This window comes from Sorex fumeus, unplaced genomic scaffold, assembly GCF_029834395.1.
Source record: "Sorex fumeus unplaced genomic scaffold, SorFum_2.1 ptg000055l, whole genome shotgun sequence".
Classification (NCBI taxonomy): domain Eukaryota; kingdom Metazoa; phylum Chordata; class Mammalia; order Eulipotyphla; family Soricidae; genus Sorex; species Sorex fumeus.
Genome location: NW_026606112.1, coordinates 15,182,563 through 15,207,880, shown reverse-complemented (window position 1 = coordinate 15,207,880; position 25,318 = coordinate 15,182,563). Strand labels below are relative to the sequence as shown.

Here is a 25,318-nt window from a genome sequence, read left to right as displayed (position 1 = left end):
TATATATATATTTATTTTATTAAAAAGTGTTTTAATAGTGAGACATCATGAGGTACAGTTGCAGACTTACACATTTTTGTGCTTGAGTTTCAATTATACAATGATCAAATACCCATCCCTTCACCGGTGCCCATTTCCCACCACCACAGATCCCAGTATCCCTCCCACCCCCATCTCCCCCATCCCACCCTGCCTCTGTGGCAGGGCATTCCCTTTTGTTCTCTCTCTCTTATTGGGTGTTGTGGTTTGCAAAAAAGGCAATGGGTGACAATCATGTTTGGTTTACAGTCTGCTTTCAGCATGCTTCTCCCATCCTGGGAGGATCCTCCCAACACCCTTTATTTGGTGCTCCCTTCCCTATCTGAGCTCCCTTTTCCCCTAGCATGAGTGGGTGGCCTCCAAGCCATGGAGTAAAATTCCTGGTACTAATCTTGGCCATTCTTGGGTGTTAGTCTCCTATTTTGTTACTTTATGTTCCCCAGATGAATGCAATCTTTCTATGTCTATCCCTTTCTTTCTGAGTCATTTCGCTTAACATGATACTTTCCATGTAGTACCACTTGTATGTAAATTTTGTGACTTCGTCTTTTCTAACAGCTACATAGTACTCCATTGTGTAAATGTACCAAAGTTTCTTTAACCAGTCATCTGTTCTCGGGCACTCAGGTTTTTTCCAGATTCTGGCTATTGTAAAGAGTGCTGCAATAAACAGACAATTGCAGATGTCACTTCGACTATACTTTTTTTTGCCTCTCTGGGATATATTCCCAGGAGTGGTATTGCTGGATCAAATGGGAGCTCAATTTCTAAAAATTGGCATTTTTAAGATAGTGAATTTTCTGACCTATGACATTGCTTTTTCTCTATTTTTGGATATCTTCATTCACCCTTGTGTTTTTCAGTTTTAACATGTAATGTTAAACATATTTAAAGATTGTCTCCAAGTCAAAAAGTCAAGTTCTCCAAGTTTTTGATATTGTTGTAAATGTTTTTTTCTCATTTCAACATTTAGTTCTTTGTTAGTATACATTTTTATATATTTCCCTAAATTTCTGTGATTTTGCTAAACTAATGTATTAATATATATTTGCTAATATATTAATAAATAATATAACGTACTTATTAATTATTATATTTGGATATGCTTACTATTTTTGAATTGCATGTATATATGCAAATAAGGACAGTTTTATTTCTTTTCCAATCTGTGTGTCTTTTCTTTGTTTCGTAGTCTTCTGTTCTAGGTTGTATAGATGTTTTTTATTAGATTGAGTAAACACTCTATTTCTTAGTTTTGTTTTGAATAGCTATTGAAACAATGGAGTTTCTCAAATTATTAATAATAGATTTACCAAAAAAAAAAAAGACTTAATCAGGGTTGGAGCGATAGTACAGAGTAAGGTACTTGCCTTGTGTGGAGAGATAGTTTAGGTAGTAAGGTACTTGCCTTGGATGGACAGAAAGTATAGGTAGTAAGGTATGTGCCTTAGATGCAGCTGACCTGGTTTGATTTCTGGCACTTCATCTGGTCCCCTGAACACTGCCAGAAATGATCCCTGAGCACAAAGCCAGGAATAAGCCCTGAGCACTGCGAGGTGTGGCCCAAAAAACCGAAAAAAGAAAAAGAAAACTCCAGAACCAACCAACCTACCATATACTTCAACGAGAACATTTAACACTCGGGGCTGGAGCAAATGGCACAGTGGGTAGGGCACTTCCCTTGCTCATGGCTGACCTGGATTCCATCCCTAGAACCTCCTATGGTCCCGCAAATCTACCAGGCATGATCCCTGAGCTCGGAGCCAGGAGTAAGCCCTGGCACTGCCAGGTGTGCCGCCCCACTCCCTGCCGCACAAAAATAAAACCTTAAACCAAGAACATAAAACACTAATCAAAAAAAGACGGATGCACACTATTCATTGTATCACTGTAATAGACAAAATATGGAAGCTCTTCAAGTACAGAGGGACCTGGGTGTAGATAAAGAAAATGTGGTGTATGTTCAAACATTCGCTGTGGAAAACACTGAGTGGAAAATGTAAGAGATGAAATCCAGTGTTTTGCTACAACATATATATACAAGAGAGAATTATGCTAAGTAAAATAAGAAGAAATCCGGATTTCAAGTAATTGCACTCAGATGTGGTATAAAGCACCAAAGTTCAAGGAAAAGAAACCTTAGACCCCAACTGCAGATCTGAGGTTACCAAAGCAGGGGGTGGGCTGAGGAGAGGGACTGTAGTGGGAGGATATTGGCACCTTAGTGGGTGGGGTGGCTATAATGTAGTTATGCCACTTTCTCATCACCAGAGTAGGATTGGATACTGTTGTGACTTTCTACAGCCTGTATTTGCAGAACCCTGGTAATGAGTGTTTAACAAGCGCATCTATGCTTTTGAGAAAGATCCGCCTGGAATCTTCTTTCTTGCAATATTTTTGACAGGTCTTATATCAATGTCATGCTTATCTGATAAAGTGAGAAGGGAAGCTTATTTTTGTTGTAAGAGTGTTATGAAAGTTATTTAAAAGACAAGTGTTTAAAAGAATTCTCCCACAAAGCTGTGTGTCAGATTTTATTTTTGGGAGAGAGAGAGAGAGAGAGAGAGAGAGAGAGAAAGAGAGAGAGAGAGATGAATAGACTTTATTTAGAATAGTTTTAGGTTTGTAGTAAAAGTGAATAGAAAGTTTAGATTTCATATATGTACATATTTGTACATATATGAAATCTAAATATATATATATATATATATATATATATATATATATACCCTCTCCCCCTGTATACTTTACTGTTAACATCTTAGTAGAATAGTTACTGCAGTAGTTATTCACTGTTGTATATTGTTGCAGTTAGTTAACTCTTGCTAAACACATTATCATTAAATAGAATTCAGGGTTGTCTTTGTGCTGCATAATTCTGTGTGTTTGACAGACCTTTAATGTCATATAAACATCTTTCCAGTATCAGAGAAGTTTTCGCTGCCCTCAAAATCCTCTGTGCCCCATTGGCTCATCCATTCCGTCTCTTTTCACAGGCACCAGGCAACCACTGATTTTTTTACTGTCTCTATAACTTTGCTTCTAAGAATTTCACGTCGTAGGAAATATAGTATTAAGCCTTTCTGTGGCTTGATGGCAATGACTTTCCTAAATAATATTCTGTGTACAGCTATCTCACAGTTTGTTATACATTTACCTCTTGAAGAACATTTATAGGACATGTATAGTTGCCCCAGGTTTTTGCACTTATGAGTAACACTGCTACAATGTAATCTAATTTCTGCACAGAATTTTTGTGTTGAAGTAAGTTTTCAGCTCAGTTGGATAAATACAAAGAAGTGTGATTGCTGAATTGTGTGGATAAAAGACTATGAGTGGTGTAAGAATCTGACAACTTGACTTCCGGTTTTCCTGTACATTTTTCATTTCCACCAGTAGCAAATTAGTGTTTTGTTGCTCCGCATCCTCACCAGCATCTGGTGTCATCAGCGCTTTGGATTTTAGCTGTTCTAATAAGTATGTAGGAATATGTCACCATTGTTTTAATTTGTAATTCCTTAATGATATTGAACTATTTTTTATATGTTTGTTTGCCATCTGTTTTCTTTGGTGAGGTATCAAATCTTTTGACCATTTTTTAATTGCGTGTTTTCTTTGTGTCGAGTTTTAAGAGTTGATTACATGTTTTGGTTACAAATCATGTATCAAATATATATATTTTTTAAAAAACATATTTTCCTTCCAGTCTGTGGCTAGTCTTTTTATTCTCTTTTAACAGTATCTTTCATGGAGAAGTGCTTACTTCCTTGTGTGATTTTCAGTGGTGCTCAGGGCTAACTCCTGGCTCTGCGCTCAGGGATGGGAGCCCCTCTGGGGTGCTGGGAATTGAACCCGGATTGACCGTGTTACTCAGGCCCATTCCCTCTTATTTTGAACTGTACTGATATTAAACAAATACTACAAATATGACTATATTGACTATACTTGGGGGGTTGGTTTTTGTTTTGTTTCGTTTTTGCAATGCTGACAATTAAGCTCAGGACTGAGCCACGTCGCAGACCCTGACTACCTGGCGCCTAGTAAATATTCAGTGCCTGGTCCTGGCGAGGTATTTCCAGCTTTGGGCTGAATTGCTAGCCCAAGGGGCTACAATAACAGAGTTTAAGTTCCACCTTAATGGATAGACTTATTACAAACAGAACCTAACCTTACAGACACAATCACATTGCCACCTGCTTTTGTGTTTAACTATGGACTGCATCTCTGATGGTGCTCTCTGAATTCCTATCACCTAGTCGAGTCTAAGCAGTTATACCAGAGCAGTGGCCTCATGCTCTTATTTACCAAGTCCCCTGGGAGCATCATTTTCCTTTGTGCTCCATCCAATCTTGTGTTGTTTTGTTCGTCATAGTCCTAAGCATACAAAATCTATTGCTAATATTGCTAATATCCTCATCACTCACTTAATGAGGAAATTGCATAGCAATGCGTCTCTCAGAATGTAGCCCATTAAGCCAGGCATGACAGTAAATACAGATGCAGGAGCCCTCACTGGGAAGGAAGGAAGAGATTTTGAAATTCGAAGTTTTTTAAATTTTAGAAAGATAATGTATTCATATTCTATATGCTATTTAGTATCCAGGCCATGGTGTTTGTAGTTATCCTCATTACTACAACTGCCAGTAAAGCATCTGAATTGTCATGCTGTGTTATAAACAAGGTCTGTAAATAGTCTCATCTCAATTCAGGGTGGATCAGATTTTGCCACCAGATGAGTTCAAGTCGGGACAATTTTTCTATCAATTCAGTTGTGAAAAACATTTTAGTTTCAAAGCTTTTCAGGGTTTGAAATTTTAAATAAAGGACTAGGTATCTGTAAAATAGGACACCAGGTAGTTATTAATTGCTTTGATATAATAAAACTTAGGGCAAAAGAATAGAACGATAAAGCACTATAAGGATATGATTATATGGTAACCACAAAATGTGTTTGCTGAATCCTAAGAAAAATAAAATATACTATTATAGATTTAAAGTTTAAGAGAACATAAAGATTAATATTTAAAAACTGCATTCTGGGATTTGAAAAAAATGTGACATTAACTTTGCCTTAATTTGTACCCCACAGCATAAACATATAATAGAAACCTTCTCACTCTTAAGAAACAAATTTATAACCAGCTTTTTTTTTTAAGGGCAAAAGACAAGATTGGAGTTTATTGAAAACTTGAGAATTAAGGCAAAAACATTCAGTGTGGGACGTCATAGAATGATTGGTAGAGATTGTTATGCTTTGGTTTAATATTGGCTGAAACAACAAGAAAGGATTTTAAGATAATGTTTCAGGTCTTTGGGCATAAACTATTTGACTTCATATTGAAATAGAACTTCCTATACGGGCCAGAGCGATAGTATAGCTGATAGGGCGTTTGCCTTGCACACAGCCAACCTGGTTTGATTTCTTGAGGCCCCTCAAGTGCTACCAGAAGTAATTCCTGTGCGAAGAGCCAGGAGTAAATCCTGAGCACCTTCTAGTGTGGCCCCAAAACCAATATAAAAGAACAAAACAAACAATAAAAGAATTTCCAGTAAAAAGCAGTAGGTATAACCAGCTTTGAAAATTAGACATTTTACCAAATGACTGCTTGTTACACGCATTTTAAAATTTAACACAAGAACCTTTTCCTGCCACCAACATTTTCTGTACTATTTTCCCTGAATTTGCTCAAAACGTGCCAGGATAGTGTTGGCCCAGTTCAACTAGAAAAATAAAATATTGCAGAATATTTCAAAGCCAAGAAGAAATGATTTATGTATTTTTCTCTGCTACTTTCTTTTTAAGACTATTAAAATTTGTTTTTAAATATATATTATATTAGATTCATTTTATTATTTTATATATTATTGGGATAGCACAGAATTTTGTGTTTCTATAAAGGAATTTTGAGGTTTGTGGGGTTTGGGGCATTTTTCTGAGTTACTTTGTTATGAAGTCAACTTGCACCTTAAAATTGAATTTACTTGTCCATCCTTTAGACAGTAAAATAATAGCCTAATTCCATATTTGATGCTTATCACAAGATCAGCTTTGTTATTTTGTGTTAGCATGCATTATTTGTATATAAAATGGATGTTATATAAAACCACAAATGTTATTTCCATTCCATTAAGTGTTTAATAAGTCTTGCTGCTCAAATTGTTATTATAAATAATAGAATTTTGAAAGGAAGGAACCCGAAAGAAGATAGACTTTGGAGAGAGAAAGAATAATATAACTGATATGCTGTTGTTATAAGTCTAGAACCCCAGATCATCTTACTCTGATGGAAGGCGGACAATCAATGAAAAAATGTTCATCACTGATGATTAGGGAAATCTAAATCAAGATGACAATCAGATATCTCACACCAATGAGAATGGCATATATCAAAAATTCTGGGAACAATCTATTGTTGGTGGGAATGTGGTAAAAAAGAAACTTTCATTTCCTGCTGGTGAGAATGCCGTTTGCAAGTCCTGTGAAAAAGTCTGGAGATTTCTCACTAAACTAAGAATTGAACTGCCATAATGACCTAGCAATCCCACTTCTGGTATCTTTCTGGTATCTGGTATCTGGTACCTAGAACACAAAAATATTCATTATAAAGAACATATTACATACCATTATTCATTGCTGCACTTAATACAATAGATAAGATATGGAGATGAGATATGAAATCAACCTGGATATGCGATGATAGATGAGTGGATAATGAAGATACTGTGTGTGTGTGTGTGTGTGTGTGTGTGTGTGTGTGTGTGTGTGTCTAATACTATGTAGCTATAAAGAATGATTTCACTTCAACCTGGAAGAAACCATGTTAAGTGAAGTAAGTCAGAAGAAGGATAAATACTGGATAATCTTATGCATCTGCAACATGTAGAGTAACTGGATGAGAAAATGCAATGTGTGAAAGGGGAACTGCCTACCTTACCCTTGACCCCAGAGTATAGGATAGAGGACAAAGAAGGACAGAAATTGAGGGGGGGAAATTGGCATAAGGGAAGTAATGAGGGGCAAGGGTCAAGAACATCAGATACATCGGTGATGTAGAGAAATGGTTTAGCTATCTATGCAAACCACAAAACCAGCAATACCAGAAACTTGAGATCCAAACTACCCCAACCAAACCTAAAAATGTGCATATCAGAGAGCAGACTGGAAAGTGGGAGGGAACTTGGGACATTGGTAGAGAGAAGATGACATTGGTGGTGGAATATTATAGGTCTAAAACTCATCTATGAATAACTGTAAGTCATAGGGCTTTAATAAAAATTTTTAAAGTGCTAGCATCTTACTAAATAATTTTGAAATTATATCTCAAATATTGATTTCTTTTCTACTTTATGAGAAATATACCATGTATACATAATGTAGGGCTCACTGAGGAGACATGAAGTTGACATGTATTTATTAATTGTAGGAAAAAAATTAAATGATTCAGCTAAATATTAAATATACTTCCTCTTAGACATGAATAGAATAAATGTTAGTATTGTAAGGTCTGTTTCTTATCCATATCTACCTTGGCCACTGTTATGTCTTTTAATCCTTTAAAGAGAGAAATAGATACTGAAATGTGGGTTCGCCTTGTGTAAATAAATATCTCTGCATGTTTTATTTAAGTCCTGAGTTACTTAGAGAAAGTCATGTAGAATTCCCTAATTAGTGTGGCCAACTTGAAACGAGAGGGAGGAGATAAGTTCCAAGATATAAGCCGAAGGCTTTTTGAATCAATAAAGTATATCGTGAAAGGAGGTCAAAAAGTGACCATGTGCAGTTAGAGGGAGACTCAAGCCAGTACTGGCAGAGAGGTGGGTGAGTTTGGGAAGGTCAGCAGAAGAAACCCAGTGAGGGGTCTATCACGGTGAGTTGTACAACGCAGATTAAGAATAAGTTCCCTTGAACAGAGCCAGAGTTTCCATTTTGAAAACCAAACTAATTCCTGACTATGTATAATCGGAGAGCCCGGCAAACTACTGAGAGTATCCCGCCCACAGGGCAGAGCCTGACAAGCTACCCGTGGCGTACTTGATATGTCAAAAACAGTAACAGTGAATGGTCCTCATTCCCCTGACCCTGAAGGAGCACCCAATATGTCATCGGGATACACTTGCACGTGACAGGGACGAATGGAGACGTTACTGGGCCCGCTCGAGCGAATTGAAGAACAACAAGGTGATAGTGATAGTGATAGTGATGTATAATCTATCTATATCTATAAATTCATGTTTGTATGTATATCTATATCACCTAGATCTATTATCTCCACACTAATTACTAGGATTACAGAAACAATTACGATCTGTAGCCCCCTTTTTTTTTATTTAAACAAGCATGTGAAGAAGAAATGGGAATAACATGCGTAGCGTGTTTTGGTTGACCTTCTTCCTGGTGGCAATGGTCAGTGATGGAGGACCATATGTGTCAGGTTGGCTGCATGCGGGCAAGTACCGTGACTCCTGTGGTCTCGCTGAGGTCCCACTGTGCACATTCTTGTTTAGAGCTCTTGAACAATAGTCCATGTTGACCATTTTCTGTTCTCCAGCAGAAGTCTTGGTGACTTTAAAAGAATTTCAATCAAATGAAATAAGTTCTCTATAAGTGATTTTTTTTTGCATAACATGGTGTACACTAGTATTAATATTTATATTTTTATATTTTAGGTGATCAATGTTGCTATAGCATATCCACCACTAAAGTGCCATATCCTTCACCAGCGTCTGTAGGTCCCTTCTTGTCCATCCCCCCCTGTACCCCCACCCCCCATTTCTCTTTGGTAAACAGAGTTCCATTGGCAGAGACTTAATGTTTGTTTTCTTTGGTATTTCTCTATTCTCCTGCTTTATTTGTGTTCCTTATATGTGTGAGATCATCTGTATTTTTCTTTCTTCTGACTTTTATTATTCAACATGATACCATGTAGTTCCATCCAATTTGCACCAAAAGGCAGTATTTCATCATTTCTTATAGCTGAGTAGTATACCATTCTGTATAGACAACTTTCTCATCTGTTGTTGGGTACTTTCCCAGATCTTGGCTACAATGCTGCAGTGAATATAGGTGTGCATACATCTTTTCAAATTAGTGATTTTGTCTTCTTGGGACAGATGTTAAGGACTGAAATTATTGAATTATAAGGTATTTCTGGTCTCAGTTTTTTTCAGATGTCGCTACTGTTTTCCATAAAGGTTGAACCAGATTATATCTCTACTGGCAGTAAATAAGGGTTCTTTTTAAAAATCGTATCTCTGCCAACATTGATTGTTCAGAGTCTTTTTTGATAGTCATTCTCATTGATCTGATGTGATATCACATTGTCATTTTTGCAAAAAATCAGTGATGATGAATACTTTTAATGTGACTGTTGGCAAACTGTATGTCTTATTTAGGCAAAAAATATTAATCAAGATTATTAACTTTTGACCTGTCTTCAATTTTATTTTTGTTTTCTTAAATAGGCCAGTCTTCAGAGACCTGAAATTAAGCTTGAATCACTAAAAGAAGATATTAAGGAATTCTTTAAAATATCAGGTGTGTACTTTCCATCCTAATTCTTTAAGGAAAATAAGTAAAAATTTTATTTGATGAACTATTGTATCCCCAACATTCAAAATTGTGTAACAATGGTTTGATAGGCTTCTGAACTGTCAGAAATGTTAAGAAAATGATGCAAAAATTTAGAAAACCTCTTGATAATATTAGATTCAATAAAATTAAAAATAAATTATTTATAAAAGAAAAAAGAATCCCTTAGATAAATTGTCCTTTGCTTTTTTTTTTTTTTTTTTTTTTTTTTTGCTCTTTTTGGGTCATACCTGGAGATGCACAGGGGTTACTCCTGGCTCTACACTCAGGAATTACTCCTGGCGGTGCTCAGGGAACCATATGGGATGCTGGGAATCGAACCCAGGTCGGCTGCGTGTAAGGCAAACGCCCTACCCACTGTGCTATTGCTCCAGCCCCTGCCCTTTGCTTTTCATTGACTTTTTTCCATCTACACTTCTTTCCTTTTCTCTGTCCTTTCAAAGAAAAGACAAAAATTACAGAGCAAGAAAAAAGTTTGGGGCCGGAGTGGGTAGGGCATTTGCCTTGCACATGGGTGACCTGGGTTCAATCCCTGGCATCCCATATGGGCCCCCAAGCACTGCCAGGAGCAATTCCTGAGTGCAGAGCCAGGAGTAACCACTGAGTATCACTGGATTTGACCCAAAAAAGCAAAAAAAGAAAATACAAAAGGAAAAGGTTTCTCTTCTTATCCTTAGCTCATAGACACTGTTTGATTACCTAGACAAGTTAAAGTAGTCAGCAGCCAGACTCCTGGCTGATGGCATCTTATAATAATTTGCTTCTGTTTTTCAGAAGTTTATGATTTTTGTTGGTGTTTTTGTGCGACACCCAAGTGGTGCTCAGGGCTTTCTCCTGACTTGGTGTTCAGGGATCTCTCCTGGTAGGACTGGGGACCCATAAGTGATGGCAGGGCTTGAATCTAGGCCTAGAGTGTGTAAGGCAAGTGTCTTACCCATTGTACTATCTCTTGGGTCCTGTGACCGAAGTTTTCAGTCTAGTTAATTGCAACTAATTACATGTGATCTATCTTTGCCATGTGTCTGACAGTTTTTTTTCTTTCACTTGTACATTTGCCATAATACTGATAGTACAGCAACCACACTTTGTCCTTTATCCTTTTGAGAACCTTAATAGTGGAAGTAGAAAATGTTTCTTTCATTTTGGGAAAATGATGATGCAATTGTTTTATTATTTTGCCTTAAAAAAACCATATCGGTAAGTTTCTTTCCTTTTATTTTTTTGGTATTTGGGCCACACCCAGTGATAATCAGGATCTACTCTTGACTCTGCCCTTAGAGATCTGGGGACCATAAGGTGTGCTGGGCATCAAATCCAGGTCTGCTTCGAGCAAGCAAGCACCCTATCTGCTGTATTATTTCTCAAGCCATCATGTTAATAACTTGGCTACTCATAGTTAGCCAAGAAATATAGTCAAAAAATGATTCCTTAAAACAATTTACAGAACAATTGGCAACTGATAATGTTCTTTCCCAAGGGAATATGATGGTATAAATTTTAATGATAATGTATATTTCTAAAGCTAGTATATTCATGTAACTTATCCCTTTCTTTTAAAGGTTGGGAGAAGAAGCTTCATAATGCTGTTTATAGTGAACTGAGTGTGTGAGTTTTTCCTATTTTAAGTTACTGTCATGTTTTGCTATGTTTACTTTCTAAGTAATGGAATACAGTATGACTATATATATTCTTTGTGTTACTGCATTTTAGTGTTCATGTATAGTATTAGAAGCAAAATTATAGAGTTGCCAGAGAATTAATAATGAATAGTTCACTTTAGTCTCTAAATATTTTATATTATTCAGTGTAATTAGAGACTAAGATATTTCATATAACTGAAGCATACCCATATTCTTTTACCATTGTTTTCCACTTTGTAACTGATCATTCTAAACATAATTTGTCATTGTGAAAACCATCAGTGCTTTTATTTAGCTGGATATTCCCTCAGTCCTTTAAAGTGTATAGAATTATTTGTAATTATAAACTATTTAAAATTTTGTTTATAATTATAAAAAACAAAGATCTAGAATGTTCACTTTTTTTGGATATTCAATGTTCCTTTATTCATCATCTTTATTCTTTAATTACTGTATTCCAGTACCACATTTCTCAGAGGTGACATTGTGTAGAATAATCAACAGCTTCTTGTCACCAGTGACTGTGTGGTCTGAGGGAGTTTTAAAGTCTTCTGGATGTTGTTGTTTTCACTGCTCTCAGTAGACCTGTGTCTGGCATCTCCAGTCTCGAACATTCCTCTTTCCAATTTACCCCCTTCTTTCTAATCTGTTAACTGGGAAACAAGAACAAGAACCCAGTTTTCCAGGATTGTTTCTGAAGTGGGCTGGAGTGATAGCACAGCTGGTAGGGCCGTTTGCCTTGCACGCTGCCAACATGGCTAACCCGAGTTCGATTCCTCCGCCCCTCCCGGAGAGCCTGGCAAGCTACCGAGAGTATCTCGCCCGCACAGCAAAGCCTGGCAAGCCACCTGTGATGTATTCGATATGCCAGACACAGTAACACTTGTCACAATGGACACGTTACTGGGTCTGCTAGAGCAAATCGATGAACAACGGGAGAACAATGACAGTGTGTTTCTAAAGTAAGGAGACTCAAATGAGTGTCTGTAACCTGGGCCTGGAGTCACATTTTCCCAAATAATGTTTGCTTTTTTCCTTATCACCATCTTTCCAGTTGACTTTTGAATTTTTAAGTAACATCAGATATAGGTAATTAGTAGATCCATATCTACTAATTAAAGTTGGCTGTGTTAATTCCTTTGGCAAAAGCCACCAAAGAAATAGATGTTTATCATGATAATTAAGGTTTTAAATTCACAATATGAGAGCCACACATTGATTGAACTAATGTAAATATGGTGATTTATATCTACTACAAAGAAAGCTTGAGACTTCAGTGTCTTTGTCTCAGATGCTGGTGGGATAAAAGCACCCAAATATTGGGTTTTCTTCTGAGGAGAATTTAATGATTATCTAGTATTTTCCTAAAATCTGATAAATTCTATTTATTAACTAATTTTGGCTTTGTTTTTTTTTTAAAAAACTTCATATAAACACTAGGTTTAAAAAATTGTCTAGGGGCTGGAGCGATAGCACAGTGAGTAGGGCGTTTGCCTTGCATGCGGCCGACCCGGGTTCAATTCCCAGCATCCCATATGGTCCCCTGAGCACTGCCAGGAGTAATTCCTGAGCGCAAAGCCAGGAGTAACCCCTGAGCATCACCAGGTGTGACCCAAAAGCAAATAAATAAATAATAAGTAAATAAATAAAATAAGAATTTGTCTATAATTTGGTTATTTCTGGCATTCTGGGGCCTGGAGCCATAGCACAGCGGGTAAGGCGTTTGCCTTGCACATAGCCGACATGGCCGACCCGGGTTTGATTCCTCCGTCCCTCTCGGAAAGCCCAGCAAGCTACGGCAAAACCTGGCAAGCTCCTTGTGACGTATTCAATATGCCAAAAACAGTAACAACAAGTCTCACAATTTGTTGTGAGATGTTACTGGTGCCTGCTTGAGCAAATCGATGAACAATGGGAGGACAGTGCTACAGTGCCGGCATTTTGTGTTCCAACACCTATCCCATCACCAGTGTGACTTTCCTCCCCTCCACCATTGTCCCTTGTTACCAAGGCACCCCCTCAAAACTGCCCCCTTTGCAGGTACAAAATAATTTATTTTGTATTGCTTGTTCACAAAATGGCAAGTGGCATTATCAGAAAATAGTTCAGTGAAAAAAAAATTTGTGAAAATCATTACATCTCACAATGGGGTTATTACAGTTGTCATTTGAGGTTTACTGAGCCTTTTGTGGTCTAATGCATCCCCAACAGTTGTTCTTTGAGACAGATTGCTCCCACTTGGTGAAGAGGACAGTCTTCTAGTATTGGCTTTTCTTTAGAACACTATACTCTAGATTCAAACATTTTTAAATAAGTTGTTGGGATTTTTGAAGACCAGTAATATTGCCATTTTTCTTCTGTTTCCTGAAAAAATTGAGAAATAAAGGCAAATGGGAGATAAAAATAATGGATGTTTTCCAATTTCTGCTAGTTTATTTAGGATTGTTTGATCTTAAGTGGTGTGAAAGCTACACGCTCAGTAGAAGATTGAGCCTGTGGTTCTTGTAGTTGATTGCATGCTGAAAGCACCTGAACAAGTGGAGAAGTGCTGAGTTCTGGATCCCATCCTTTGAGATTATTCTGACAAAATTTTTGTAATTGTTATTTTAATTGCTGGCCCTCAACTATACTGTTAAGAATTTTAAAAGACATTGTGAGTTTTGAAACCTCTCTGGGTAATTCAAATAAGAAGTAAAGCTTGAGAGCCTCTGGACTAAGCTACTATGTTCATTAGGTTAGATATATCAAATGAAGTTTATTTAAAATGAAATCGTATTGATTTGCTGTTCGTTTATGGTGCAGCATTTGTATAAACAATTCTGTATTCACCCCGGCTTTCTTGTCCAGTTATCCATGAATGAGTATTTTGGTTGTTTCTGTGTCATAGCTATTGCGAATAATGATGTTTTGAGCATAGGAATACAAATATCTTTTCAATTTATTACTTTAATACTCTTTGGATAAATACCTGGGAATGGGATTGCTGGATCGTATGTTTCTGTTTGTAATTTTTTAAGTACTCTCTATACTGTTTTCCATAAAGCCAGTGCCAGTTTATATATTCCCATCATTGTTGTATAAGATGGGCAGGAGTGATAGCACAGCGGGTAGGGCATTTGCCTTGCACGCTGCCAACATGGCCAATCCGTCCCTCTCGGACAGCCCGGCAAGCTACCGAGAGTATCTCGCCCACACAGCAAAGCCTGGCAAGCTACCCATGACATATTCGATATGTCAAACACAGTAACAATTGTCACAATGGAGACGTTACTGGACCCGCTCGAACAAATCGATGAACAACGGGAGGACAGTGACAGTGACAATGTTTTAAATCTGTTCCTTTGCCATTAAAGTCAGATCCCCAGAAATGTCTATGGGTTTTTTTTTAATAAAGAACATTAAAAATAGTTTTGTTTTCTACTATTTACTTATGGGTTTAAGTTTTATATACAAATATTTAATCTAATTGTAATTTATTTTTATATATGGTCTTAAACAATAACAGTATGCAATATGGTCTTAAACAATAACATATGCAATATGGCTCTGTAGGTTTCCAAACATCATTTCTTTTATGTGTCTTTATTCCAGATTTTTGTTTGTGATTCCCATGAATATTGCATTGATATTTCTGTATATAAAATAAATCTCTTTTTTTTTCTACTGGAGTCCACTTGTAATTATTTGACTGAACAGATTCTGTTCTTTATTCCTACCCTTTAATGTTTTGTTGTTTACTCACTTTATTATTACACTTTGGGTCCTCTTTTTTTTTTAGTTTTTATTAGTGAAACACCATGAGGTACAGTTGTAGACTTACAAATTTTTGTGTTTGGGTTTAGATTATACGATGATCAAATACCCATCCCTCCACCAGTGCCCATTTTCCACCACCATGGATCCCAGTATCCCTCCCACTCCCATCCCCCCCCCCCCAATCCCACCCTGCCTCTGTGGCAGGGCATTCCCTTTTGTTCTCTCTCTCCTTTTGGGTGTTGTGGTCTGCAGAAGAGGCATTGAGTGGCAATCATGTTTGGTCCATAGTCTACTTTCAACATGTATCTCCCATCCTGGGAGGATCCTTCAAACACCCTTTATTTGGTGCTCCCTTCTCTATCTGAGCTGCCCTTTCCCCTAGAATTCCCGGCTGGCCTCTAGGCCATGGAGTAATCCTCCTGGTACTGATCTCGGCTATTCTTGGGTATTAATCTCCTATTTTGTTACTTTATGTCCCCCAGATGAATGCAATCTTTTTATGTCTATCCCTCTCTTTCTGACTCATGTCGCTTAGCATGATACTTTCCATGTAGTATTTGGGTCCTCTTTTACTAGTTATTATCTTGCTCAAGTTCACATAATATTTTTTTCTTTCATGTAAAAGAACTTTTATCATTCTAAGAAGACAGATTTTGTGGCGTGTAATGTCCCTTATAATTTTTGTTGGATCTGAAAACGTATTTCTCGCCATCTTTGAAATATAATTTTGTGTTGGAGAATGTTTTTGACTGGTAATTGTTGTCTTTCAGGACTGCAAATATGTCATCACACTCTCTCCTAACCTGTAAATTTTCTTCTGAGAAATCTGATGATTGTCTGATTTGATTGCAATTGTGTGGTACATTTTCTTTTCCCTAGCAGTCTTCTTTATTTTTTCTTTATTGTTGACTTGATAATATAGTACTAATGTCTCTTGGTATAGGTCTTTTTATGTTTAAAAACTTGGGTCTTCTATCAGTTTCCTGGATTTTGTGGTTTATTGTTTTTTTAGGTTTGATAAGCCCTCATATTGCTTTGACTAAGCTCAATCTGTTTTTTTAATCTCATATTTGTCTTTTAGCATACACATCATTCATAGTTCCTGTTCTGGTGTCTGATAATTCTAGTAGAATTTATTTATTCTTTCCCTAAACTTAATTCTTTTTTCGTGTTTATCATTTCATCAGTTTCTCTGATTCTTTTCTCTTTGACACTGAGTCACTTCTGTGCTCTCACCTGAGATCAGACACATTCAGGGCAGGATGGCTCCAAAGTGGAGCTTTGTTTTACTTTTGCATTTTATATCCAGCACTTCTGTGTGGGTTTTTAGGGAATAGCTCCAATTTGGTGATGAGCACCCTTTTTTGCCTTTTCTTTCTCATTTTATTATGATGTGTTCTTTGTTGAAGTGTACTTGATGTCACTGATTTTCTTCATAATAGTTATTTTAAACTCACTACTAGTCTCATCTTTTCCATGTTAAGATGGATTCTTTTTAAAAGATTTCTCTCTCTTGTTCATTCTACCATAGAATTTAACCTATGCACATTTGCTTTGATTTTCCAGTTGGAGGCACAGTGGCCTCGTTCTGTGTTGTTGTTCAGGACCTACAGTGTGTGGAGAGAGAAGTCCCAGTCTGCTAGGGGTTTTCCTCAATGACCATGTAGTGGTTGGGTGGAAAGTGTGAGCTGGGTGTAGATCCCTTACAATCCTGTCTTCCATTGTCACTAGAACCATTCCAGTTTGAGTTCAATATTTATGGTCCCAGATACCCTCCTGCGAACCCAGCCACAGTATCTGCAGTTGGTGGTGACCTGCTCTGAAGAAAAGCTTCCATGGATTCTCAAGTAGTAGACAGGGTCACACAGCTTACCACACCAGCATGTCCCAAAATAATTGAGATCTATCACACCCAGCTTTGAAAAGCAAGTGGGGATTCCTCTGTGAAGGAGGTCACAGGAGTCTGGGTATCTGGGCACCCCCAGAGTCCTGGTGCTACCCTCACTTATCACCAGACCTGCACAGGTCAGGTCTCTTTCTTTTTTTTTTCCCATTCTTTATTATTGAATCACCATAAGATACAGTTACAAGCTTTCATGTTTGAGTTTCAGTCATACAATGATCAGACACCCACCCACTGGTGGAGGCACCAGTGCACATTCTCCACCGCCAATGTCCCCAGTATACCCTCCCCACCTTTCCATCCCTCCCCCTGCCTCCATGGCAGACAATTTCCCCCCATACTCACTCTCTACGTTTGAGCATTATGGTCTGCAGTACAGATACTGAGAGGTCATCAGGCCTCTTTCAGTGGTAAACTGGTGCTAATTGTTTGAGATACTTAGTTGGTTACTGGTTATGACGAGTCCTAGCATGGCTTATTTTGCCAGGTTTTCTGGGCGTGTAACCAGGGCGTGCATTTTTTGACATATTTTCAACTTTTGGTGCTTTTATTAAGAATGTGACTATTCTAAGCACTCACCGATTGCTATTGGGAATGTTGTTAGGCACAATCCCTGTGGACAACAATATGACAAGTTCTAAGTAAACTTGGAATTGAACTGCCATATGATCCAGCAATAGCACTTTGGGCCATCTAACCCTCACCTCCCACCCAGAGCATAAAAACTCTCTCAAAAGGACATATGCACACCGTTACTTATTGTTGCACTCAGTGCAATAACTAAGATATGGAATTAACTGAGGGTTCCAACAACAGATATATGGATCATGAAGATGCAGTATTTATATTATTTACAGTGGAATACTATGCGGCTAAAAGAAATGATGAAATCATGCAATTTGCTGCAACAGAGTTGGAACTGGAAGATATGTTGATTGAAGTAGAAGTAGCCAGAAGTAGTAAGAAAAACACAGGGTGATGTCATTTATCTGTGATATATAGAATAATGGATGAGGAAATGTAGTAGAAAGGGGTTGTGTAGATCACCCTTGACCCCATTGCTTAGAGAGGAGGACAGAGTAGGAAATCAAGAGGGGAAGAAGAGAACTGGAAGTAGTGGGTGATTAGGTCTCAGGGCTTTGATATGAATTAGTAGTATAGCGATATATTCAAAATACAGGCAACAAAACTGAAAGCATGAGATCTAAGATGCAACCACTGAGACTTTGTAATGTGCCTGTGAAGATGATAGGTGGAGATGAGGTGGGGTTGGGGGTGGGGCAGAATATGTGAACACTGTTGGAGGGAAGTGACACTGGTGGAGGATTGGGATTGAAATATTAAATATCTCCACAAGTCCACGTCAAGTATCATTCTCAATGGGGAAAAACTAAAAGCCTTCCCTCTAAGATCAGGCACAAGACAAGGTTGCCCGCTTTCGCCACACCTATTCAATATAGTACTGGAAGTCCTGGCCATTGCAGTTAGGCAAGAGAAAGGTATCAAGGGAATACAGATAGGAAAGGAAGAGCTCCAACTATCACTATTTGCAGATGATATGATACTATACTAAGAAAACCCTAAAGATTCTAAAAGAAAAGCTCCTAGAAACAATAGGTCGGTTTAGTAAAGTGGCAGGCTACAAAACCTGCAGACCAATGGAACAGAGTTGAATATTCTGTCACAGACCCTCAAATATTTGACCACTTAATCTTTTACAAAGGAGCAACACCCAAAAGTCCATGGCTTTCTTATATACAAATAACAAAAGAGAAGAAATAGATATTTAAAAAAAATCCCATTCACAATAGTACCTCAGAAAATCAAGTGCCTCGGAATCAGTTTAACCAAAGAGGTGAAGGACCTATACAAGGAAAATTACAAAGCACTACTTCAAGAAATAAAAGAGGACACTAGGAAATGGAGACATATCCCCTGCTCATGGATAGGGAGGGTTAACATTATCAAAATGGCAATACTGCCCAAAGCACTATACAAATTCAGTGTGGTCCCTATCAGGATAACCCTGACATAGACAAAACACTCCTGAAATTCATATGGAACAATAACCCCCCACGAATAGCTAAACCAATCCTTGGGACAAAAAAGATGGGTGGCATCACCCTCCCCAACTTCAAACTGTACTACAGAGCAGTAGTAATTAAGACAGCATGGTGCTGGGCTAGAAACAGACCTGCAGACCAATGGAACAGAGTTGAACATTCTGTCACAGATCCTCAAATATTTTACCACTTAATCTTTGACAAAGGAGCAAGAAATGTGAAGTGGAACAAGGAAAGCCTCTTCAACAAGTGGTGCTGGAAAAACTGGATAGCTACCTGCAAAAAATGAACTCTGACCTCTGTCTAATGCCAGGCACAAAAGTCAGATCAAAAAGTGGATTAAAGACCTCAATATCAGACTTGAATCCTTAAGGTACATAGAGGAAATTGTAGGCAGAACTCTCCATGACACTGAAGCTAAAAAACATCTTTAAGGATGAAAACAGCACTGACCATGCAAGTGGAAGCAAACATAAACAAATGGGACTACATCAAACTAAGAAGCTTCTGCACTTCAAAAGAAACAGTGACCAAAACACAGAGCCCACAGAATGGGAAAGAATATTTACCCAATACCCATCTGATAAGGGATTAATATCCAGGATATACAAGATACTAGTAGAAGAAAAAATTCTCCAACCCCATCAAAAAATGGGGAGAAAAAATGAACAGAAGCTTCCTCAAAAAAGAAATACATGTCCAAAAGGCACATGAAAAAATGCTCCATATCACTAGCCATCAGGGAGATGCAAATCAAAACAACAATGAGATATAATCTCACACTACAGAGACTGGCACACATTCAAAAGAACAAAAGCAACCAGTGCTGGTGTGGATGTGGGGAAAAAGGGGCACTCTTTCACTGTTGGTGGGAATGCCCACTAGTCTAGCCTTTCTGGAAAACAATATGGACAGTCCTTCAAAAACTAGAAATTGAGCTTCAATATGAGCCGCAATACCACTACTGGGAATATATCCTGAGGATGCAAAAAAGCACAGTAGAAATAACATCTGTACCTATATGTTCATTGCAGCACTGTTCACAATAGCCGAAATCTGGAAACAACCCGAGTGCCCTAGAACAGATGAGTGGTTAAGGAAACTTTGGTACATCTACACAATGGTATACTATGCAGCTGTCAGGAGAGATGAAGTCATGAAATTTGCTTATAAATGTATAGACATGAAGAGTACCATGCTAAGTGAAATGAATCAGAAATTCTGAGAGGGACAGACATAGAAGGACTGCACTCATTTGTGGAGTATAAAACAACATAACATGAGGCTGACACCTAAGGATAGTAGATACATGGGACAGATAGATTGCTCTATAGCTGGAAGCCTGCCTCATGAGCAAAGGGGAGAAGGCAGCTGGAACATAGAAGGGATCACTAAGAAAATGATGGTTGAGGAAATGGTCAGGATGGGAGATGTGTACAGAATGCAGATAAAGGACCAAACATGATAGCCTCTCAGTGTCTGTATTGCAAACCATCATGCCCAAAAGTAGAGAGAGATTATGGGGTATAATATAATGTCTGCCATGGAGGCAGGGGGAGAGTTGGAAAGGGGGGGTATACCAGATATATTGGTGGTGGGGAATGTGCACTGGTGGAGGGATGGGTGTTTGATCATTGTGTGATTGTAAGCCCAAAATGAAAGCTTGTAACTATCATGGTGATTCAATAAAATTAAAAATATATATATATCTAAAATACAACTATCAATAACTTTGTAAATCATAATTTTTTAATATATTTTTTTAAAAAGATGCAACCATTCTAACTGGAAGAAGATCTATACACTTGTAATTCTGATAAAGATTAGTAGAGGACAGGTCGAAACGATAGCAAAGCAGGTAGGGTGTTTGTCTTGCACGTGGCTAACCCAGGTTCGATCTCCAGCATCTCATATGGTCCCCTGAACACCACCAGGAGTAATTCCTGAGTGCAGAGCCAGGAGTAACCCCTGAGCATCACCAGATGTGACCCAAAAAGAAAAAAAAGATTAGTAGAGGACATAGCTTAGTTAGTACAAGAGAAAATAGTCCTTTCACTGAATTACACAATAAAATTGATTTAGGGGTCAAGAACCTTGGGAACATCAGTGATGCAGAGGAATGCCATAGCTATATTTCTAAACCAGAGTCTTCAACACTGAGAACAATATCCAAGCTACAACACCCAAACTAGAAAATGTGCCTGTCAAGGTGTCAGACTGGGAAGAAACCGTGGAACACTGAAGGAAGGAAGTTGACACAGGTGGTGGGACTGATGCCTGAAACTCAACTATCAATAGCTTTGTAAATAATGGTGCTTTAGTAGAACTTTTTAAAAAGACAACCCAGTTAAATAACCCTTTTGAGAATGCTTAGATTATTCTTCCAAAATTTGAGAGTGACTTTCTGAATAATTCTTCTGTGGTTGAATAAAGACCTCAAGAGAGTCTAAGAATGTTGAAGTAATAGAACTCTTCACATGGAAGATTTTTAAAAATTGGTTTTTCGGTTCATTTTCTTTAATAGTCTGCATAAGAGAAACTTTGCACTAATTGTTTTTAACTTAGCAGAATCAGGTACCAATCATGTCACAAAGGCAAAATTCCACCTTTTTGACACTTAGTATTCCATTCAGTATGTAGGAAAGTGCCATACTAGGTGTATTACATGCATTCTGTATGAGATGTAGTCTTCCTAACAACCATATATGATGTAGAATTTTTTAAAATGATGGACTTTTGATATAAGTTTTTTAAAATCACTATCTTACTGAGAAGATATCTGATTATTATGTTGGTGGTCAAGAACAGTGCCACAGCAAAACTTCTTTCCTGCAGTTTGATCCAAGGTTGACACATTTGAATGCATCTCATCTCGTGTTTGATGAGATGCATCTCTCACCTGGATCAAAAGTGTTACAGAACAAGAATAATGTCTTATCATGTATTATCTCGTATTGCATGAATATTACAAAAGATGGTGCTTCTGTCCTTTTGAAAATAAAGTTTTGTCATTGGTTTAATAATGCTACATAAATTGGGGCAGTATAAATTTACACCAAAAGGCAGCATTTATATTGCAGTTTCATCTTCGTAAAATATAATCAGAAATGAAAATAATTTTCATTTCTGATTGGGATAAATAAAATTGGGAGGAATGAAAATAATATATGTTATCAAACTTTCATAGTTTCCTTTACTATATGTAGATGCATCGAACTGTTTTATTTAATTTTTACGTGAACTCCAAAGGTAATTTCTAAACATAGGTGTGTTAATTTATTATGAAGCATAATTTAGTTGCCTCTCTTTGTCTCTAGGTTTCCTTTACCTAGTCATCCTGCTGCGCCTCCTGAACATCTCAAGGAACCTTTGGTGTACATGAGAAAAGCACAGGTTGGCTGCTGTTCATTCATAACATTATTTTTCCACATCATGTTACGTAATGCAGAGTGAAAGGTCCTAATTGATATCAAGGGTCTGTGTTTCTCTTTATATGAAAGACTGAGTAAGAACCACTAAAATGATGTGAATAGTATTTCTTTACTCTTTCCTTTTACTTTCAATAACCAAAGGTCACGTCTATTTAATTATGATAATCCTCAAAATATTGAGTAAAGGAAAGGCCACACTGACCTGAACTTTAAAATGATAAAAATATTATGAAGCAATATGTTCCACATGATCTGTGATATTAAATGAATGAAAGGGGAATGAATGACTCATTTTTCCTTTAAAATTTTTGGCTTTTGAAGCCAGTGTTAAATAGTTGAAATACTTTTGTTCTCACAGCAAGCTGTTTTGTACTAATTAATTGCATTTTGTTACAGAATTCAAATTCTCTTGCAAGATAAAATGGGCTGAAACAACTAAAACTGACTTTAAAACAATAAAATAGATCTCTAGCTTCTTCATAGTGCCTCAGAAATTGTCAGAAAAATTGCAATCTGCCTCCAAACAACTTTTATATGCCTATCACTCACCTTCAGCAATTTGTGTTTCTTCACTCCTGAGAAGTTTTCTTCTACTCTGGATTATCATATTGTTCTAGAGCAGTAGATTTTAGACAGATTTTATTTTCAACTTTTAATTAAAAAAAAAAGCTTCAAAGTGGTCAAATAAGGAATATAACAAAAAGCCATAAAGTTATTTGAGAAAGATGTCATTTTATTTCACTTTTCAGGGGGTATCTATGGAACTAGTAATCACTTTATTATTGATATGTCATAAAACATAATTTAAAAATGATATATGTGGAAAAGAATTTTTTGTCTTTTGTTGTAAAGATATAAAATTAAGAAAATAAAAGCAGAGTAAAGGTTGGGTTTAAGTATTTTTTGGGTAAAATTTGAAATTGTTCTAAAGGTTTAGAGAAAGTAGCAGTTTTTAGCATGTTAGGTATAAGCAATCCGTTCTAAATGTTGTCTTCCTGTCATGATTGAACACTGAGTGAACAAAGAGTAGGCCCGATAGATGTTGCCCCATCTATCTGATAGTCTATCTGCCATGTGCTGAGAACATATATGGGTGGTGAGTGTAGGCATTGTGTACGTTTGCTCCTTTTCCCTTTACTTTGCAGACTCACCCAGTAGATAAAAAAATTGGCATCCATAGGCCTCTACCCCGCCATCTGTTTTTATTTGACTGGCAGGCTAGGAATATTATTTAATATATTTTACCACTAAGGAAAAATGTCAAGGGAAGAATACCTCTGTGACCTAGGAAAATTGTAGGAATTAATAAAATGTGCTTCATTGAACATAGTCATGCTTATTTACTTCCATATTTTCTTCAACTTACGTTTGCAGTACAGTGTCATACTTAAGGAGTGGCATTGGAGAATTTACAACCCACACAGCCTAAAACATTGGTAATCTGCCCTCTTTCAGATTGTTTGCCAGTCTCTGCACTAATTTATTCATTCTGCAAGAGCAGGGACTGTGCTTTTTATCCTCAGCATCTAGTCCAGTGCCTGGCTTACAGAACGATATTGGTAAATGTTTATTGAAATAATAGGTTCTCTCTCTTTTTTAATTGTTCACATTGATTTCACTGTATCACTGTATCACTGTCATCCTGTTGTTCACCGATGTCCTCGAGCAGGCACCAGTAACGTCTCCTTTTTCCTAGCCCTGAGATTTAGAAAGTGCCACATTGGAGGCTCTTTCAGGGTCAGGAGAATGAGACCCATCATTGTTACTGGTTTTTGGCATATTGAATATGCCACGGGGAGTTTGCCAGACTCTGCCGTGTGGGCAGGATACATTCAGTAGCCTGCCAGGTTCTCCAGAGTAAGAGCTAGATAATAAGATGTCACATTGCTTTAGCACATTCAGTATTCCACTACTAACCCCATTACACCTTCCCACCACCATTGTTCGCTATTTTTCCAACCATCACCCAAGACTTCCCCAATAGCAGGCCCTAAATGATTTATTTTGTATTACTTGTTACTTGTTTGTATTACTTATCTGTATTACTTGTTATTCACTAAAACTGATCAAAACAGATATCCTTAAAAGAAAGTGTGAAGATTGTCATATCTCAACCAGGAGCCATGAAGCTCTTGTATAAAAGATTACTAACTTGTTGTTTACAGGTTAAGCCTTGTGGTTGCCTTCTGCTTTACATCCCATCCAATGTGGTGTGCTGCTCCTGGTATGTCAGGGATGTGGAGTATGAGATATTGTGCAGCCACTCCAGGAATTATAAAATTCTGATGGGGTGATAAAACAGGAGTTGAATTATTATTAACTGGATGATGACTTTGGACTCCGGAAGCATCTCTGCAGCTCGTTGATCTCTTTTGAGATTTATTTATGAGTCTCTAAATCATGGCCGATTAATGAGCTTATTTGGTGCACTCTGGAGACAGGCTCCCGGGAGAAAAGGGGAATGAGGGGAGGTCACCCATCCCATCCCCAACTCCATGGAAGTCTGGAGATTTTGGTCACAAAACCCATGTACCCGAGTTAATCAACAGATGTATTCATACAATAGGCTCGCTTGAACCTGTGGGGCAGACCATGAGCATGGCTGCGGTTCTGGAGGGTTTTGGCTGCCAGGTCTCTGCTAAAGCAGGTGGAGGGACTCACGACCCCCTCCCCACCTCCTCCAGGATGCCCTGGATCTGATATTCAGGCTGACTCGGGGTCTGCGGGCATCTCTCGAAATAGGAGATTTTTTAACCATAATCACAGGAAGGAAGTCCTCTGGCTGTTAAGCATCTCCTTGCTGTTCTACATTTGTTCTCCTTGAGTTATCTGGTCCTTTTGCTTTCTCTTCTGTGTAGCAATTTTGCTTGAAAGCTACCTTGTCTGAACTGCCTGGT

General features: G+C 37.7%; 1 protein-coding gene across 1 annotated transcript in view; it reads left to right on the top strand.

Annotated features, from left to right (window-relative positions):
• TBC1D19 (TBC1 domain family member 19) overlaps nucleotides 1-25,318 on the top strand; it is a 130,468-nt gene that overhangs the window by 3,410 nt on the left and 101,740 nt on the right. The window contains exons 2-4 of the mRNA XM_056125556.1: nucleotides 9,502-9,574; nucleotides 11,188-11,233; nucleotides 22,308-22,383. Coding sequence (XP_055981531.1) covers nucleotides 9,502-9,574; nucleotides 11,188-11,233; nucleotides 22,308-22,383 — 195 coding nt within the window. The remainder of the gene's footprint in view (nucleotides 1-9,501; nucleotides 9,575-11,187; nucleotides 11,234-22,307; nucleotides 22,384-25,318) is intronic.